The sequence below is a fragment of the Eublepharis macularius genome, chromosome 13, assembly GCF_028583425.1.
Source record: "Eublepharis macularius isolate TG4126 chromosome 13, MPM_Emac_v1.0, whole genome shotgun sequence".
NCBI lineage: Eukaryota > Metazoa > Chordata > Lepidosauria > Squamata > Eublepharidae > Eublepharis > Eublepharis macularius.
In genome coordinates, this window is record NC_072802.1 from 74,461,849 (window position 1) to 74,479,742 (window position 17,894).

The 17,894-nt window shown below is 48.2% G+C and overlaps 1 protein-coding gene across 1 annotated transcript in view; it reads left to right on the plus strand.

Annotated features, from left to right (window-relative positions):
* ZNRF3 (zinc and ring finger 3) overlaps positions 1 to 13,969 on the plus strand; it is a 93,963-nt gene extending 79,994 nt beyond the window's left edge. The window contains exons 3-9 of the mRNA XM_054996955.1: positions 2,929 to 3,003; positions 3,665 to 3,796; positions 5,790 to 5,900; positions 8,042 to 8,209; positions 8,713 to 8,815; positions 9,323 to 10,969; positions 11,655 to 13,969. Of these exons, the coding sequence (XP_054852930.1) occupies positions 2,929 to 3,003; positions 3,665 to 3,796; positions 5,790 to 5,900; positions 8,042 to 8,209; positions 8,713 to 8,815; positions 9,323 to 10,969; positions 11,655 to 11,692 (2,274 nt within the window). The 3' untranslated portion in view covers positions 11,693 to 13,969. The remainder of the gene's footprint in view (positions 1 to 2,928; positions 3,004 to 3,664; positions 3,797 to 5,789; positions 5,901 to 8,041; positions 8,210 to 8,712; positions 8,816 to 9,322; positions 10,970 to 11,654) is intronic.
* The last annotated feature ends 3,925 nt before the right edge of the window (positions 13,970 to 17,894 follow it).

The following is a 17,894-nucleotide window of genomic DNA, read 5'->3' on the forward strand; positions in this document are numbered from 1 at the left end:
GAGTCACAGCTTCAGATACCTGTGAGCTATGACTCACAAATGCTCATACCCTACCACAAATTTTGTTAGTCTTCTAGGTGCTACTGGACTCTTGCTCATAATCCTTTCTGTTCTGTATAACAATTGTACTCCTGTTGTCTGCTTCCTTTATGATCACTGGCTAAGCTCTTTAATGCAATTTTTCCATCTTGGTAGTCTGATATATATCTGAATATTAACTCATGGGAGGAAGGCAACTGCCTCTTGGCCTGGGATGCTGAGGGAGGCATCCACTGCTTTCAGCAGAATTGAAGCTGCTCTGATGGGGGGGCTGTCTGTCTCTCCCTCTCCCTTCCCATCTTCCTTGCTGATCAAACACACAAGGACTGTTCTCCTTTTGAGGGGGGAGTGTGCTGGGATGAGAACAGCTTCTCTGTCCAACGGAAGGTGTGAGCCAGAAAACTTGGTTCCACCTTCCCCTCAGCAGTTAGACATTTTTAACCCAAAGCAAAAAGGCAAAGGGGTGTCTTCCCCCCCCCCCCGCCCCCGCGCGCATGGTAGTGGAATGCTCTTGCTATTGCAAGGCCCACAGAGAAGAGTTTGGAACCCAGGGAGTGACGTGACTGTGGCCCTGGACTACAAGAAGCAGGTTTTTCCCCACTGCGTCTTTGCAGGCCCCGTCATGTGGAGGCTGCTTGTGTCCTGGCTCAGCCTGCCTGCCCCGCCCTGCTGAGAAAAAGAGCAGCACCCTACTCTTCTCAGTGTGCAAAGAGTGAGGAAGGGAGTGCCGGAAGCTTTCCTCTCTCCACGTGTTCATCGCAAGGAGCCCCTGCTCCTCTTAAATCTAACAGAGGAGACTCTAAGCCAGGTGGTCGGTTTCAATACTTAGTTTTAAAAAATGTAGAGGCCTGCCTTTCTCCAGAGCATCTTCTGGCCCAGAGCCAGCGTCTCCCGAAACCACATTCCCACCTTGCCCTGAATGTCTCTCTCTGTGCTCCCGGCAAGAGCGAGGAGCTTCGCTGCTCCCCCCCCCCCATGTGCATTTGCTTACTGGTGTGGCATGAGCCAAAACACCCTCAGCAGGGCTCAGAGCCTGTGGTGTGGGGGAAACAAGTTCAGTGGCCCTATGAAGAGGGCTGAAAGAGGAGGGGCTCTTGTGGGGGGCATGCAGGCTTCCACTTGGCCAACCCCCTCCCCACAGAAGCTGAGTTGTTGGAGGTCCCTGCCTGCCTGCAAGTCGACTAAGAAAGAAGGTGCAGGAGGAGAGGGGAGGAATGCCTGCCTGCCTGCCTGCCTGCCTGCCTCCTGGGCTCAGGTCCCAGCCTGCTCAGCAAAGAGCTGTGGCTTCAAAGCCTGTCTGAGAGGAGGGTGGAGGAGGAGGAAATGGAACAGAAAGGGGGGCGGCGGCGGCAGGGGACTCTGCATTCTGTGGAGTGTTTGTGGCTTCTTCACTTTGATCTCTTGCCAAGGAAACCTGGAAGGTCAGGCCAAGTTGCAGCTAAGCTCCGGAGAGCAGAGGGCTACGGAATGCAGGAGCGGAGCCACTGCCGCATGCGTGCAGCTGTCTCCAGTTTCTGTGAGCCACCATGCTGTCCTGCCAGCAAATGATGCTTCCTAATTCCAGGGCTCTGTATCTTTTCTTTGAACTTGCTAGGCACTGGAAAGAGAGGAAAGCTGGGGAGGAGCAGGGGCCTCTGTCCCACCAATCCTGGCCTTGTGAAAACTGCTGATGCTGAAGCAGGTCAGAAAAGCTGTAGAGGAGGAGGGGAGACCTGAGAGTCCCATGATTCTAGTCAGTGTAGTATAGTGGCTAGAGTGACAGGCTAGGATCTGGGAGAACCAGGTTTGAATCCCGGCTCTGCCATGATTAATTCAATTATAAATAGTATATTTGAGAGTCTTTACTAATCTCCGAGTGTGGTTTTCACTCTGCTTCTGCCATGGAAACTGGCCGGGTGTCCTTGGGTCAGTCACACATTCTCAGCCTAACCCACCTCACAGGGTTTGTTGTGAGAAAAAGTGGAAGAGAGGAGATGGATGTAAATGACCTGTAGTCCACATCGGGGAGAAAGGGGGGGGGGGTATAAATGAAGCAAAATACAAAGGAAAATAATTTGATGATTAATTAGCCAGCTGTGCTTGATCGTGCCCCCTCCCCAGTCTGGAATGCATTTCTTTACGGTATATTTCATCTACATACGCATTGGGGTTGGTGTGAGCTTGGAGGCTTCTTAACTCTACCCCAGCCAGTCGTCCGGGGTGTCAACCTGAGGCCTCCCCCCCCCCCGCCCCGCCACATGGTGTGAGAAGATTGGCTGAGTGACTGATGCTTTCTGAAGAAGGCCATACCATTTTTTGTGAAAGTGACTGGGCTGAACTAGGGTGGGTGTGGGAGTGAGAGAGGGACGGTCTACAGTTCTCTGTTATGTCTACAGACCCTCTGTCAGTCCCTGTGGCTAGCAATTGCTAATCTTTGACAAATGAGGAGGCACGGTGGAATTTGGTGCCGAAGTCCAAGGAGGTTTTTGGGTGAAAAGAAGCCTCTTCCACTCTCTTTTGGACCAAGGCTGACCTCTGGTGGCCACATCCTAGGGAGCTGATGGGAGGGGTCTTCTCCATGTTTGGATGCTGCTGCTGATGAGCAGAAGAGCAGCTGCTGGCCAGGGCTTTCTGCAGAACGGCGGTGCCACCCTCCGCCGCCTTCTCCCTGCCCCCAGCCCCCCCCCACTGCTAATGCTTGTTCTGCCCCCCCCCCCCCCCGCGTTTGACCTGCCACAGTTGTGCCTGCTGTATCTCCCTCTTCCAGTCCACCAAAGACCCTGCAGGAGCCCATGGCATGCAGTCACTCCCTCCCTTCTGGAAGATCCCTCTGTTGGGGTTGGCCTTGGTGGGTAGGCATGTGGTTGTCAAGGAGGTGACGTGTTCCCCTTCCCTCCCCTCTTCTTTCAGGCCAAGCGGGCAGTGCAGAGAGGGGCCACTGCTGTCATATTTGATGTCTCTGAAAATCCAGATGCCATTGATCAGGTACGCAGCCTTGTCTGTGCAGGAAGATCGTGATATGGGTGCAGCTGCTCTTTCCCTGATGTCAGCAGCACAGGGGAACATGGGCAGAGGGGAGGGAAAGCTGTGGGGTTAGTCCCTTGCCAAATTGTCCTCTTCAGCATAGCAAAGAAAATAACTGGGGGTGGGGGGCAGCATGGAGGTCTGTAAAATGATGCTTGTATGGACACACAGCTCTTTCTCCTCCCGTTTTACTAGAACATGGGAACACCCAATGAAGTTAATGGGCAGTAGATTCAGGAAAGAAGAGGAAAAACAGTTCTTCACACAGCACATAATTAACTTGCGGAACTCACTACCACTGGATGTAGTGATGGCCACCAGCTTAGACTCCTTCTAAAGGGCATTCTACTGATGAATGGGGAATTTGGCCATCAGTGGCTGTTAGCCAGGACTGTTAAATGGCCCCTGGGATTCAGAGGCAGTGCACCCCTAAATGCCAGTTACTGGGAGTCAAGAACAGGCAGAGAGGCTTGGGCCTTGGTGCCTTGCTTGTAGACTTTCCAGTGGCATTTAGTTAGCTGCTGTTGTAAACAGGACTTTGCACAGTTCTGACCCTGCAAGGTGGTTCTTCTGTTGTGCCCTTGAATTTCTCACCAGAAGTAGTATGCTAATTTCCTTTCAGTTGAACCAGGGCTTGGAAGACCCTCTGAAGAGGCCAGTCGTGTACGTGAAGGGGGCCGATGCCATCAAGCTGATGAACATTGTTAACAAACAGAAGGTTGCCCGGGCCAGGATTCAACACCGGCCTCCACCGGTAAGCTATCTGGGCAGTGCCAGTCCATGACGAGGCCTCCTTGCAGTTGGGGAGCACAGCAGTCCCCCTTATAAGATAGAGGGAGGGATGGAGGGATGGTCCCCCTTCCCTTTTTCCAAATGAAGCTGGAAGTGAGCACTTTGCTTGTGTCATGTGCCGACTCCTTAGCAGGGCTGGGAATTAAGCACTCACCGTGCCTGTCTGTTGGACTGCACTGCTGGTGGCTAGAAGGCACCTTATTGTTGACACTGCTGTGAAAACTTTCTTCCCCTGAAGTATGGTTGAGTTCAGCGGCAAGTTCTCTAGGGACAGACTCTTGCTAGTATTATGTAGTCTGAAAGACATCATGGGATTTTGTCATGTCTCAAGCTTCACACTGAAATGCTGTGGAAAGGGCCACAGCTCAGTGGCAGAGCATCTGCTTGGCATGCAGGAGGGCCAAGTTCAATCCCCAGCATCTCCCGTTAAAGAGACCAGGGAGTAGGGGGTGTGGAAGACCTCTGCCTGTGACCTTGGACAAGCAGACAATGTGGACCTTGGTGGACGAAGGGTCTGACTCTGTATAAGGCAGCTTCGTGTGTTCATGGAGGCACCCAGGATCACTCCTTCAGGAAATGGGTGGGAAGAAGCCTTTTTCCTCGGTGCCTTTAAGGCCTCTTGATTTTTAGTTCTAAAGGAAGGGAGGGTGTCTAGTTGCGGAAGCTCTGGAAGTGACGCTCCCGTGGAAGGAGGAGGTGGTATTTTGGCCACCAACAGAAGTGCACAGATCTGTGGGGTGAATGTGGGAGTTCCAAGTTAAGTGTCTGTTGGGATGGAGAGCCAAACACCTAAGACAGATGTTGCTCAGAATGTAGGAACTGCTGAGTTCTTAACACTCTGCTTAATTTAGGTGGTAAAACTACGTTCTAGCATATAGATTGGTTTCAACCAGCTTTTCAGGTGGTGCAGAAGGGAAGAGAGGGCGCCCTTTGGGCCCACAAGACACTTTGTGGGAGATCAGGGGATTGCATGGACAAAAGTCGTATGAAATGGGAGCTGTAAGATGAGATTTGGTGAAAAAGAGGGCTGGATCCAACCCTGTGTGTCCCTGAAGATTTTATCCAGGAAGGAATTGGTTAATTCATTCCATATGCAAATTGTACTTTTCCAGGTGGAAGGAGAATTTTTTGATGAGTAAGTCCCTTGTTTAGCTCAGGTTGGACAGTCCCCACGTGGGGACCCCCCAGCCTGGTGTGCAATTCCAGAGATTAGGTGCAAGTGATGGGTGCTAAGATACTGTCCTGTGATGCATTTTGTTAGTAAGGAGAGGTCAGACAGAGTGGACCCCCATTCTGTCCCCTCAGAGGAAGATTTGGGGATATGAAATTTCCATACATCTGTAGCAGCTTTAAAAAAGGGAAGCCCCTGGTTATTATTGTTATCATGTTGCTGATGCGAAACTTCTCTACCCATTCAGTTTTGCTAAGACTCTTCCCAGCAAGGGAACCTGGGATTGTCTCAGTAGCTAATCCCCTTATAGCATTTCAGTGCAGGCCAGAGGAAATGGGGGCGCTGTGCGTAGGGAAGCCCAGTCTCTGCACGTGCTTCTAGTATGCCATCGGGTGCCCAGTGGCATTCTGGTATTGCACTGACCTTGCTGCAGCTTCCTGTTTTCATTCAAATTATTTGCTACATCCTGGATTGGAGTCCGGTGGCATTTCAGAGACCAAGGTGTGTTTCAGGGTATAAGCTTTCAAAAGTTCCCTTCAGGGTATCTGTAGAAGAGAGCTTTGGTTCTGAAAAGCTTGTACCTTGAAAATCTTGCCAGTCTCTGAGGTGCCACTGGACTCGAATCCTGCAGTTCTAATGCAGGCCAACATGGCCGCCCACCTACCTGGAACTTGCTACATCCTGTCCCTTTAACATCTGCCTGTGTGAGTGTATCTTGCTGTGAGCTAGAAAGAAGCTCATGTCACTCTATCTCTCTCCCCCACCCCGTTCCTTTCAATCAAAGCAACCTACGGAGTACTTCGACATGGGGATCTTCTTGGCCTTTTTTGTGGTGGTGTCACTTGTGTGCCTTTTCCTCCTTGTCAAGATCAAACTGAAGCAGCGCCGCAGCCAGGTAAGAGCCATGTTAGGACAGAGTGGTTGTCGTGCCGCCCTTCAGATGTGGCTTACTCCTAAGAAAAGACATTGGCTGGGGGCAGTTTGGGTTAGGGTGTACTCTGCAAGCCTTTGACCTCCATGAGGCTTTTCTGCAAGCATGAGGCTTCTGTCTAGGCCACTCTGTCCTCAGAATTCTTTCTGGAAGAGTGCCCGTGTCCTTTGCAAATGAAAGCAAAGTTCTGCAAGCTTACGGTTTATGTTCTTGAGTTGAGATCTCTCCCTAGAGAGCCTGTTCTACACCTCTTTCTAGCTTTCAGAGGTGGGCCCTCGGTCTGTATGCAGTTGCTTAATCTCTAATGTCTACTAATAGCCAATTGGATGTTGGTGGGGGAAAGCGAAGAGAAGAGGCCCCCACTCCTTCGTGCCCTTATTCACCAGTGACGCTGTCAGCAGTAGCAAGTCAGGGTGAGCAGTTTTCAGTGGATCGATTGAATCTTGACTTGACCAGCGGGGAGGGCAGGCTGGAAGCAACTGGGAGAAAGGAACTTTGGGGGATTTGGGGGGGGGGGTAAAAGATGGGTATTGGGAGATAAGGAGAAGAACATGGAGAATGAAAGGTAAAGGTAGAAGAATCCAAGTGAGCCTGGGGGTCCTGTCCACTGATCAGCATCCTGCACCAAAAGTGAAAAACAGTGGCTGTGCACAGAACTGGCCATAGCCTGGAGCTGAAAGGCAGAAGGAGAGCGGCTGGAATAGAAGTCACGTGTGCAACATGTTTAACATGGTTGAGAGAGTGGGTATTACTCTCTAATCATAAATTATTGACTTTGGAAGGCCGTAATAAATTGTTTGGATGGCATGCATACCTATGGTATGATAAACATAAAATGGATAACAAGTTTCAACACCATTATGTGAGACAGAATCTCTTTATGGTTTGGAAAAAATACAAAAGATTTATAAAGGAAGAAAGACCTATGTGGATTGTACCAGCAGAAGTAGTAAATTCCGATATGGAATATAAAGGAGAAGAATGGATAACCTACAAAGACTTACTAAGATTAGATAAAGACTCGTTCAAGATTAAAAATAAGGAGGAGCTACCATTTAAGTATGGATGGTTACAATATCGATAAATCAAAGACTTATTTGAATCTGATAAAAGGAAAATAGGTTTTATAGTCAAGAATTATGAACTAGAAGAACTCCTACTTGGGGAGGGGGCTAAAGTGATTTCTAAAATGTATAAACTTTTATTAAAATGGTATACAGAGGATGAAACAGTTAAAATTCAAATGGTAAAATGGGCAGTAAATTGTAATAAAGAAATCACAATGGCAATTAGCAATTGCTAATAATCAAATGTCAAACAAATGTTGGAAATGTAAAAATCATGAGGGTTCTCTGTATCATATGTGGTGGACGTGTGAAAAGACTAGGATGTTTTGGTCTAAGATTTGTGCGGAAATGTCATCAATTTTGAAAGAAAGTGTGTCAAAGAGTCCTGAAATGTTATTATTAGGTTTAAACATGGAGAAAATGAATAGTAAAGATAGAGTATTGTTACACTATATGATAGTACCAGCAAGAACATTATATGCACAATATTGGAAACAAGAAGAATTACCAGAAGTGGAAGATTGGATTCAGAAACTGTTGTACATGGCAGAAATGGACAAATTAACAAGGAAATTAAGAGAACAAGATCCAAAGGAATTTATCATGGACTGGGAGAAATTTAAAAATTATTTAGAAAAGAAATGAGATGTAAAAGGACAATTATGGTCTCTCGATAATTATTAAGAATTAAAAATGAAGTAGTAAGAACTTTGCCTTTAATAACAGGGACAGACGAGATCTAGAGTTAACAATAAGAAATAAAGGGGTTATAGTGCTGTTGGGAGTCAATATAGAAAAGGGGGGACGGGGAGGGGGTGGGATGCATGTATTAAGATAATGGGGAATATTTGAAAAGATGTATAATGAATATGTGTTAACCCATCCAATAAAAACTTTATTTAAAAAAAAAAGGAATAGAAGTCACGTGTCACCCTAAAGCCAAAGAAGGGCAAAAAGGTTAAGAAGGACCAAAAGATTAGGTACTGTACCCCAAAGGATGGTGTAAGGTGTTAGCTAATGTACTTTTGTCTGTTGCAGAGTTCCATGAATAGGCTTGCTGTGCAGGCACTCGAAAAGATGGAGACTCGGAAGTTCAAATCCAAGCTAAAAGGGCGCTCTGAAGGCAGCTGTGGTGCTTTGGATACACTCAGCAGTAGTTCAACCTCTGACTGTGCCATTTGCCTGGAGAAATACGTTGATGGGGAGGTGAGAGGGGAGGAGGGGGTGCCTCCGCCAGGGCGATCTTGACATTTTTCTAAGATACCGAGGGGCAGAGTGTGGGTGCATGCCTTTTGACTCGCATGCGTCTCTTTCCCTCGGGTGGAGCACAGTATCTCCCAGGCAGCAAAAGCAAAGGTTTGTTCGGGGGGGGGGGGCGTCCTTTTTGCTGCTTTGGTTTTCCTGGCTGATGTTGGCAATATCCATCCCCTTGACAATCCTCTGGGCAGCTCTGCTGAGACTGTGACATGAACAGCTGCAAAGTTCATTGGCATGTCAGAGTTGTATCATACTTCGTGTATGGCTAAACTGGGAAGAGAGGAAGCAGCTAGGCAGCTGGACCCCAGCACTGCCTGGGCAAATACAAGCCCCCATTCTCTGTCTGGGGAAGTCCAGTGGTGGTGTGGTGGGCAGAGGAGCGATACTAGAGAAGGCTTAGAGCCATATCCTTCTGCAGCCCCTTCAGCTGACATTCCCTTTTGCTCCTGCAGGAGCTGCGTGTGATTCCCTGCACTCACCGTTTCCACAGGAAGTGTGTGGACCCGTGGCTTCTGCAGCATCACACATGCCCACATTGTCGTCACAACATCATAGGTGAGTACAGAGCCTTTGATAGCTCCCTGGGAAGCCTTTGGTTTCTTGCTGGATTCTGCAGTAGTGCTCATGTCTGTGTTCCTAGCCTGGGGAAATGTAAGTGAAGAAAGGAGCGGGGATCCGTTCATTTCCTAAGCAAACCAGTCCTCCTCCCACCTCTGTAAAATGTGCGTGCATGTGCCTGCACAGCTGTGCAGGAGGGGAAATAACAGTTGTCGAGGGGGAAGTGGACTTGTGCAAAGTTTTGGGAATGCTTCTAAAAATCAGTTTTATGTGTAGTCCAGGTAATGTTCCATCTTTAAATATACATTCAGTATGGCTACACAAAAAACAAAATTAGTGAATATACCAAAATAAATTTTAAACATCAGAAGCGTTCTTCATGGAACCTCTGTTGCTTCTCGGAGACGGCGCCACCAGTGTGACATCTCCACCATGGGCTGGGGTGGGGCATGTGAGAAGTAATTATTCCGGAGCCTTTGTTTTCTTGCTCATCTTGCTATACAGAGCAAAAGAAAGGAGCCCCAGGACAGATGTGTGAAGAAATCGCTAACCAGATCCGTAGCCGGCAGCAACAGCGGCCTGTGATTCTTCCGGTTCATTATCCTGGCCGAATTCACAGAGCCAACCAGGTCACTGCATACCCAACCAGAACTAGTATGGATCACCATGGGAACCCCATCACAGTCCTGACAGTGGACCGGCATGGGGAGGCGCCTGCCTTCATCCAAAGCTACCAGCCTGTCCACTTGGATCGCACTTTGGGTGGCCATCCATGTGGAGTGGAACACAGGGGCTGCCCGGCTGCACATCCCTTCCGGAGGCCCAAGCTAAATGGTCATCAGTTTTCCAAACCAGCTTGTTTTTCTCAGTACGAAACCGTATTTCAGCACTACTATTTCCAAGGCCTGAGCTACCCAGAGCAGAACGGACAGCTTCCCCTGGGCATTGCTGCCCAGGGCCCCACCCGTGCCTTCCAGCCTGTAGGCAGCAGGCTGTTCCCTCCAGTGGTCCATGTGGCTCCCTCGTCCCACTTGGAGAGCAACAGCACTTCCAGCTTCAGCTGTTACCATGGCCACCGCTCAGTATGCAGTGGCTACCTGGCCGATTGCCCGGGCAGTGACAGCAGCAGCAGCAGCAGCAGTTCAGCCCAGTGCCGCTGCTCCTCCAGTGACTCCATGGTGGACTGCACAGAGGTCAGCAACCAGGGGGTCTATGGCAGCTGCTCCACCTTTCGTAGCTCTCTGAGCAGCGACTACGATCCATACATCTACCGCAGCAAAAGCCCCTGTCGGGGTAGTGAAGGGGGTGGGGTGAACAGAGGGACAGTTGTCCTTGTCGAAGGCCTCCACTCTTCTGGCCTGGCTGGAGGTGAGTGCCTCCCTGTGTCGACAGTCTCTGCAGGGGACCAGCTTTCGGACTGCAGCTTAGAGATGAATTACAGCAGTAGCTCCTCGCTGGAGCACAGAGAAGCTTCCTGCCTGGCCTCTGAAGGCGCCCTCAAAGTTCTTTCTGGGGACACTAGCCGGGGCTGCCAAGGGTCTCAGGAGCAAGGTTGTGCCTGCCCCTTGGAGGCTCCATATGCTCCCCAGGAGCCCACGGGCAAGGTGGTGGAATGCAACACACTTCTCCTTGGGCCACCATTTTGGACAGGATGTGCCCCTGGGCAAGAGCCTCCAGCAGGGAGAAGCCAGGGATTGTACAGTATTAGGACAGAAGGGGGGGAATGTGAGGCCTTACCTTGCTGCTTCTGTGAAGAGAAGCAAGTGACCAGCAGCAGCCCCAACCAAGCTGCCCGCTATGTGGAGGACTATTCTGTGAATGTGCAGTATGTGTATGCCGAGGACTCCTTGCCGAGCTGCTACACAGGGGTGTGTGACCTGGGCCAGCAGATCACCATCATTCCGGAGGACAGAGACTGTGAGCTGGCTGTTCCCGTGGAGTGCCAAGGAGACAGCAGCCCATGGGATGAGTCGTGTGAAATGGACCCCTGCGGGCTTCAGCCAGTTCCAGGGGAGGTGCACCGGAAGCAGGAACAGGAGTTGTGCTTCCAGTCTAGAGACTACCTGCCGGAAGATGCCAAGGGGCTCTTTGCTAGCCCTGCCCTGAGCTGCTCTGAGGGAACAGTGTTGGCAGGAGGCACCCAGATATCAGGTGAGGGGGGGCAGGGGGGCGAAAACTTGGAGAATAAGGGCTGTATCTTGAGCCTGCAATGCTCAGCTACTGGCCGGGGGTGGGGTGGGGGGCGGGCAGCTGAGGTGCTAGAGAGTTTGGGGGAGGGGTGATGGAGAGACAGGATGCCTTTAGTCATCCCAGACTGACTGATCTGTGTGTTGTGTTGCTGTCGTGTGGTACTCCTGAGAATGCCATATATGCGGTGGTGGTGGGTTGGGCATCTTTTTTTACATTTGTCCCCTTGCAAGTGAGGAGCATAGAGGTGGCAGTGATGAGCAGATGTGAGGCACAGCGGCCAATGGAAGAGGCTTCAGGAGGCGGTCAGCGTGTGGCAAATGGGGATCCTCTCTGGCTTCCCAAAGCCGTTCTGTTCCCCAAGACCTGAATAGAAGCATACACAGCACTTTCTCGTCAAGACTCTGCATTCAGTGGCAGAAAATCATCCATCCATGGGTGATGGTGTTTGCTTTAACTTTGGATTTTGTGCAGTCTCCCTGTACAGTGAATTTTTTCTGAGCAGAGGGTTAAGGTTTCGTTATGGGTTGTGAGCAAGTTGGCTTTATTGGGTTCAATCGTAGCCATAAATGCTTCATGTACTGCCCCCTCCTTCAGCAGGATGGCTGTAGACCTGTCTTCTCCTGACCTGAGTGCTTTGTCTTTGCAGGTTGCTCTTCCATAGGGAGATGTCTAGCTGGGGACTAACATGAAGAGGAACCTGTGTGGAGGACTCTACATTCGTGCTGGACTTCCAAACTGTTTTTAGCTTCGGCTAACTCATGGGAGTTGTCACTGGAGAAGGTTGTGTGCCCTCTCCGCAGTGGGCGGTGGGGTGTTGGGCAGGAGCTTGCCCAGGGCAGACTTGGTGCCATATAGCTGTTGGACACATGTTCTTAGAGACCACTGCTCCACCCATGGTTGCGGGACAGGACCCCTTCCATCTAGCATAACTAAGCTGAGCTGTGTCCCAAGATCACCCACCTGTTCAAGGAGGGAGGGTGCCCTGGACTGCCTTAGAAAACAAAGAGCACTTTGAAGCAGAATTTGTCCAAAGGGTACGAGTTCACTGAGACCTTAGTGTCTGCCCTTCTCTTGGTAAACCCAGCCCCAGTGATGGGGGCTGGGAAATAGCTGCTTCTCTAAACCCTTCTTGGAGGGTTCCACCTGTTTCCAGTGGAAGAAGAACTCAGATTCCTCCCCCCTAGGCCAGGGCTCAGGTCACTGTATGCAGCTCGTTTAAAGGCAAGGGCCTGCTTCTGTGACAGTAATTCCAGAGTTTCCATTGAAAGATGAGCGCGGTGCTTCTGGCTTGTTTGGAAAAAGATGGGATGGGAAGCGTGCCTGATGCCTCCTGTCCACGTGTTCGGAGGGACCTAGGCCTACTGCCTTTTGTCTACTGCTAGAACAGTTGTTGCAGCTCGCTCCAAGGACCTTTGCCCTGTGCCTGCTGGTCTGCATTTGTGCCCTGGGGAAGGAGGCCCCTCCCCGCTTTGGCTCACTGTTCATGCCTGCTATCACTTCCCAACTGCTAATCGTTTCCTGTGGAAACAATGGCTTCTGATAAGCACCGGCCATTCCCCCTGATTCCAGGTGGCACCTGTTCTGAGTGGCCAGGGCTTTGAGAAATGGCGCTGCCTGATGTATGTGGTTGCACCCGCACAGGCAGTGTTTCTGTACTTCCCTCTGTGTGTAATCAGCACTTTTCAAGTCTGGCAAACTACACATCACGGGAAGGTTGTGTTTTAAATGGAATGTGCCTATAACCCCTCCCCCTCCCCCAATATTAATGTAGTAGGTTTGTGGCATTGTGATGCATTACTGGGTGAGGTATGAGCAAAGGGGTCTGTAGAACTTGAAAGCTTGCACAGTGTTTTGCATCATTTGGATGGGCCTCAGTAAAAGGTATTACATGATTTGGTTTCTTCTGAATTCTGTTTGGCCTAATACAACTGTTTACAATTTTTTACTTCATTTTGTGCCCGGCTAATGGGGAAAATGGAGAGCTCCAGTGATTAAACTTAAAGGAAGCCACTATTGTAAACCCTCTCTGCATTAACTTAATTACACTTAGAGAAGGTCAGGTTCCCAAGATGCAGACCTGTTCGCCTCTGTTCTATGCAAGAGGGGCACAGGTGGGGCAGGGCAGAATGGAAACACTCTGTGTCGTTTTATGCACGTGCTTTCCCTGCAGAGAAGTCACTCCAAGAACGAAGGTCTCCATACCACGGTTAGCTCCTTGAAAGAGGGCTGGTGAGCCCAGGTGGGGACCTGTTCAGCGTGGTCCCTTGTAAGAGAGTGGAATCGGCTGCCTGGGAGATTTGGGAGCGCCTTGGGCTTGGACAGGGCAACGTCAGGAAGTGTGTGTTTTCCTTCCTCTTCTCTCCCTGCTCCCCCAGAATGACCTTCTTGCTCTGTTATCTCATTGCCTTGATACGTCTGATGCTTCTGTGTCTCCTTCAGGGCAAAGGTGCCTGTAATGGACAGTACCGTAGATTAGATGTTTTTAATCCCAAAGGCCTTTCTCTTACTTAGAGTAACAATTGCCATTTTGTTGGGCTCATGAGGCACTATTTTAAACACATTTTTGATAAAAATGAAACTATTCTGTAGCACTTAAACAGTTTTGTATAAAGTTTACTTGTAAAAACTTGTAATATGGCTAAAGGGCTCTTTCTCCATTACCCTTTTTAATGTTTCTAAGGCTAGAAAACAATTTGATGTATATTCTGTATATGTATAGCAGCACATTTCATTTATGGAAAGATGTTCTCAGAATATTTATTTACTAATATATTTATCTTAAGACATGTCCTATGTTGACTGTGTGATATTGTCTAAATAATAATTGAAAATCACTAACAGGAGACCCTGTAAATACACAGTAATTGCACACAAAGATTTTACAATGTTTGCCGACCAAAAAGTAATTTTTAAAATAAGTTGTAGCTCTCTACAGTTTTGTAACAAAAGTGTACAATTGTCTGTTTTAAAAAAAACAAATACAGTTTTATTGTCTAATTTGACAATTGTTCTTCTTTTGGGGTCTGGGAGAGGAGCAAGGGTGCACGGCTTGAAATGTCAGGAAGTAACCAGTTGCCTAGGCGACTCAGGTCTTAGAGAGGGCAAGGGCAGCCGAGAAGGGCTCAGGGTCAACTTTGCCATCAGGTGTTTGAGGTGATCTGACCTGGAGCTTACCTTGAATGCCTTCAGGGGAGAGTTGAGCAAGGTAACGTGGACCGGAAGTCATGTCACAGTAGAAGCTCACAACATGCTTAACTCTCATACACATGTGACCATTTTGTTAATAAAAAACAGCAGCAGTGGGAGTAGTTTTAAAACTGAGAGCAAGAAATAAGGTTTTTTTAGCAAACATTTACAAGATACAATCAAGGAACAGTTCCCCATGTATCCTGTTGCTTGAAGAATGTTCCCAAAAAGTTGGTCCTCCCACTACAGTGAAGGGGGAGGCTTTGGAAATTTCTCCTCTTTCTTTTGTGGGGAAAATTTCTCCTCTTTCTTCTGGGAGGAGCTTGCTATGGAAAGATAAGCCAGATCAGTTCTTTTAAACCGCAGATTCATTTTCACCAAGAGGAACAAAACCAACCCCCAAAGCGCCACAGTTTTGAATTCTTGCTTTTCCTGATGGCAAAAGCAGTTCGAAAATGGAACCAAATCACTAAGAATGGCTGGGGTGGGAGCACCCTCATCCCTCCTGAAAGTCATGGAGCAACTGAAAATGGCTTCTCCAGCTGTAGATTTCTTTCTTTGAGCAAGAGTTTGGATCAGAGGCCTTTTAAGAGGAGTCTTATTTGATGATTGAGACATGTATCCCTCTGGGTCATGTATCCCTCGTTAAACAGAATTTTATTTATTTTCAAATAAATAAATTATGCCCTGCCTTTCCTCTTGTCTCAAGGCTGGAGCTGTCTTCAGCCTTTGACACAGTAGATCACATCGTTCTGTTGAGGTATTTGGAGGCAGAAGTGGGTATTGAGCGATACGTCAGAGTAGTTTAAATTGTTCCTCATGGAATGGACTCAAAAACTTGCTACTGGAGACCAGCTATCTTTTGGGTGGGAGTTATCCCCCATGTATGTTTGTTTATTTATTTATTTATGTCATTTATGGTCCACCTTTCTCACTGAGACTCAGGGTGGATTACAGAGTGTGAGATTAGTACAGTCAGTATCAAGGACAATTTTATAAGCAATGCCATAGGGTAAATAAACACAAGTTTACAAAGATATAACATTAGCAAGAATCCAATACAGAGTTGAAGAAATGCTGAAACAGAACATAAGCAACGCAAGTACATATTTAAAGCAACAGATAGTACGCAAGGCAACATAATGGTGAAGTCTGTGGGTGAAGTCTGTGGTCTCTAACTCATTAACGGAGCATCTGAGATCCTTACCTACAATACAAAAGCCTCCTTGAATAATTCGGTTTTGCATTGTTTGCAGAAAGCCAGGAGAGTGGGGGCCCTCCTGACCTCCTCAGGCAGGCTGTTCCACAGAAATTTCATGTAAAACCTTTAGGAGAAATAATTTGTAGTTTTAGAATTGGATGTCATCAATATGCAGATGATACCCAGCTCTGTATCTCTCTATCCAAATCCCCTGGTGCTGCAGTAGAAGTTTTAAATCACTGCCTGTGGCCAGTTGGCTGAAAGTGAACAAACTGAAACTAAACCCAGACAAGACAGAAATAATGCTGATTGGGAAGGCAGCGATCTTGAAGAACATTGTGCTCCCTGCTTCTGATGTGGTTCAGCTGACCCTTGTAGACTAGGTTAAGAGCCGAGGGTTTATACTGGATCCAGCAATGCTGCTAGAGAAGCGAGTTAATGTAGTTGTAAAAAATGCCTTCATTCTAGCCCTGAAGATGGCCCTGTACCTTGACACAGCTGCTCCGGCCACCTGGATCCACGTCACGGTAACATTAAGAGTCAGTTTGGTGTAGTGGTTAAGAGCAGCAGGACTCTAATCTGGAGAGCCGGGTTTGATTCCCCACTCCTCTGCTTGAAGCCAGCTGGGTGACCCAGCTCTAAGAGAGCTGGGTCACAGCTCTCTTAGAGCTCTCTCAGCCCTGCCCACCTCACAGGGTGATTGTTGTTGTAGGGATAATGATAACATACTTTCTAAACCACTCTGAGTGGGTATTATGTTGTCCTGAAGGGTGGAATATAAATCGAATGTTACTGTTATTAAGACTAATGCACTCTACATAGGTCTCCTCTCAAAGTCTACTTGAAGATTCCAGTTGGTGCAGAATATTGCAGCTTCATTATTTTCAGGAGCTAGGGGAAGCATGCATCTTATTCTCCTTTTGGAGTTACTCCATTGGCTTCCCTTCAGTTACTGGGCTCAGTACAATAATAAGAAGAAGACGATGAAGACTTTGGAAGAAGAATGCAATAGTAGTCCCCATTGTTATTGGGGCACTGGGAACCATTTCAAAAAATGTTGCAAGTTACATGGAAAAACTGCAGCTTTCTGACATAACACCTACAGAATTGCAAAAGATGGTGTTACTTGGAACAGCATATATATATTGCACCGATACCTGGCTGATACTTATGTCTTTGGTGGAAACTTGTATCAGCTCAGCAAGGGCAATCAATGATAATGTGATCTTTATTTATTATTGATTGTGCTGTGTGAAATTTGAATAATAATAATCATAATGATAATAATAATGTGTTCTTATATACTGCTCTTCTAGACAGATTAGTGCCCCACTCAGAGCGGTGAACAGAGTCAGTGTTGTTGTTATCCCCACAATGCAGCTGGGAGCTGCGGCTGAGAGAAGTGGCTGACCCAAGGCCACCTGCAGAGTTCATGGCAGGAGTGGGATTCGAACCAGCAGGATGCTGATTCGCATCCCAGCCACTTAACTACTATGCTGTAGCTATAACATACAAAGCAGTTCGTGACCTTGAGCCCACATATCCACGGGAGTGCTTCTCTCTGCATGCGTTACCACTGTGGCTTAGCTCACCTGAAGAAGGCCTTGTGCAGGTGCAGGTGCCATCCTGCAAGTGGGTAGAATCAACAGATGCCCATGCATTAGCATCCTCTGATTTATTCATTGATTTGATTTATTTGGCTTCTATCCCCCCTCCCCACAAGCAAGCTCCGGCGGGTTACATGGAACAGCCTGCCTGAAGAGTCCCGGGAGTCTCCAGTTCTCTTGGCATTCGGCAAACTCTGCAAAGCTGACTTATTCAGGAGGCTGTTGGTCCTCAGAGAGATGCTTTGGTAAAGGGGCAGGGACTCGAGTCTGTAGTCCAGGGTAGTTCAGTGCTACTTTATGTTTTGTTTTCGTTGTTCTTCAGAATCTCTCTTGGAGTTCTGTTTTCACCTTTCTGCTATCCTTACCCTGTTGTATTGTTTATTGAATGTCCCAGCCGATGTACATATTGAGTTATATTATGTAACCTGCCTTGAGTCTTAGTGAGAAAGCTGGGCTATAAATAAATAAAGGTTACGAATCATGAAAACGTTACAGATTAAAATAAAATCAAACCCCTAATCTCTCTCCCCCTGAAAATGCCCACTGTACATTCTCCATCAAGAGCTGTGGCCTTGCAGTGCCCCCTGAGTATTTCCAGCAAGGGGGCTTCCCTGTAGGGAGCCCATTTCACAGTGTGGGAACCACAGTGGGAAAGGCTCAAGCTCTGGTTGAGGCCATGTTGGCCACCCTGAGAGGAGGCACTCGGCTGGTGACAGCTTGAATGAGGACTAGAGTTTACCCTTTGTTCCCTCTTGGCACCTGTGCAGTCAGAGGCCTCTTTTACATGGCCACAATGTGAATTGTCTGCTTTTTGTGTCTTGTGCCCTCCAGGGCGTCTATTTGAGAAGCAGTGGTAAGAAATGACCACAAGCTTAGCTGTATTCACGGGCAG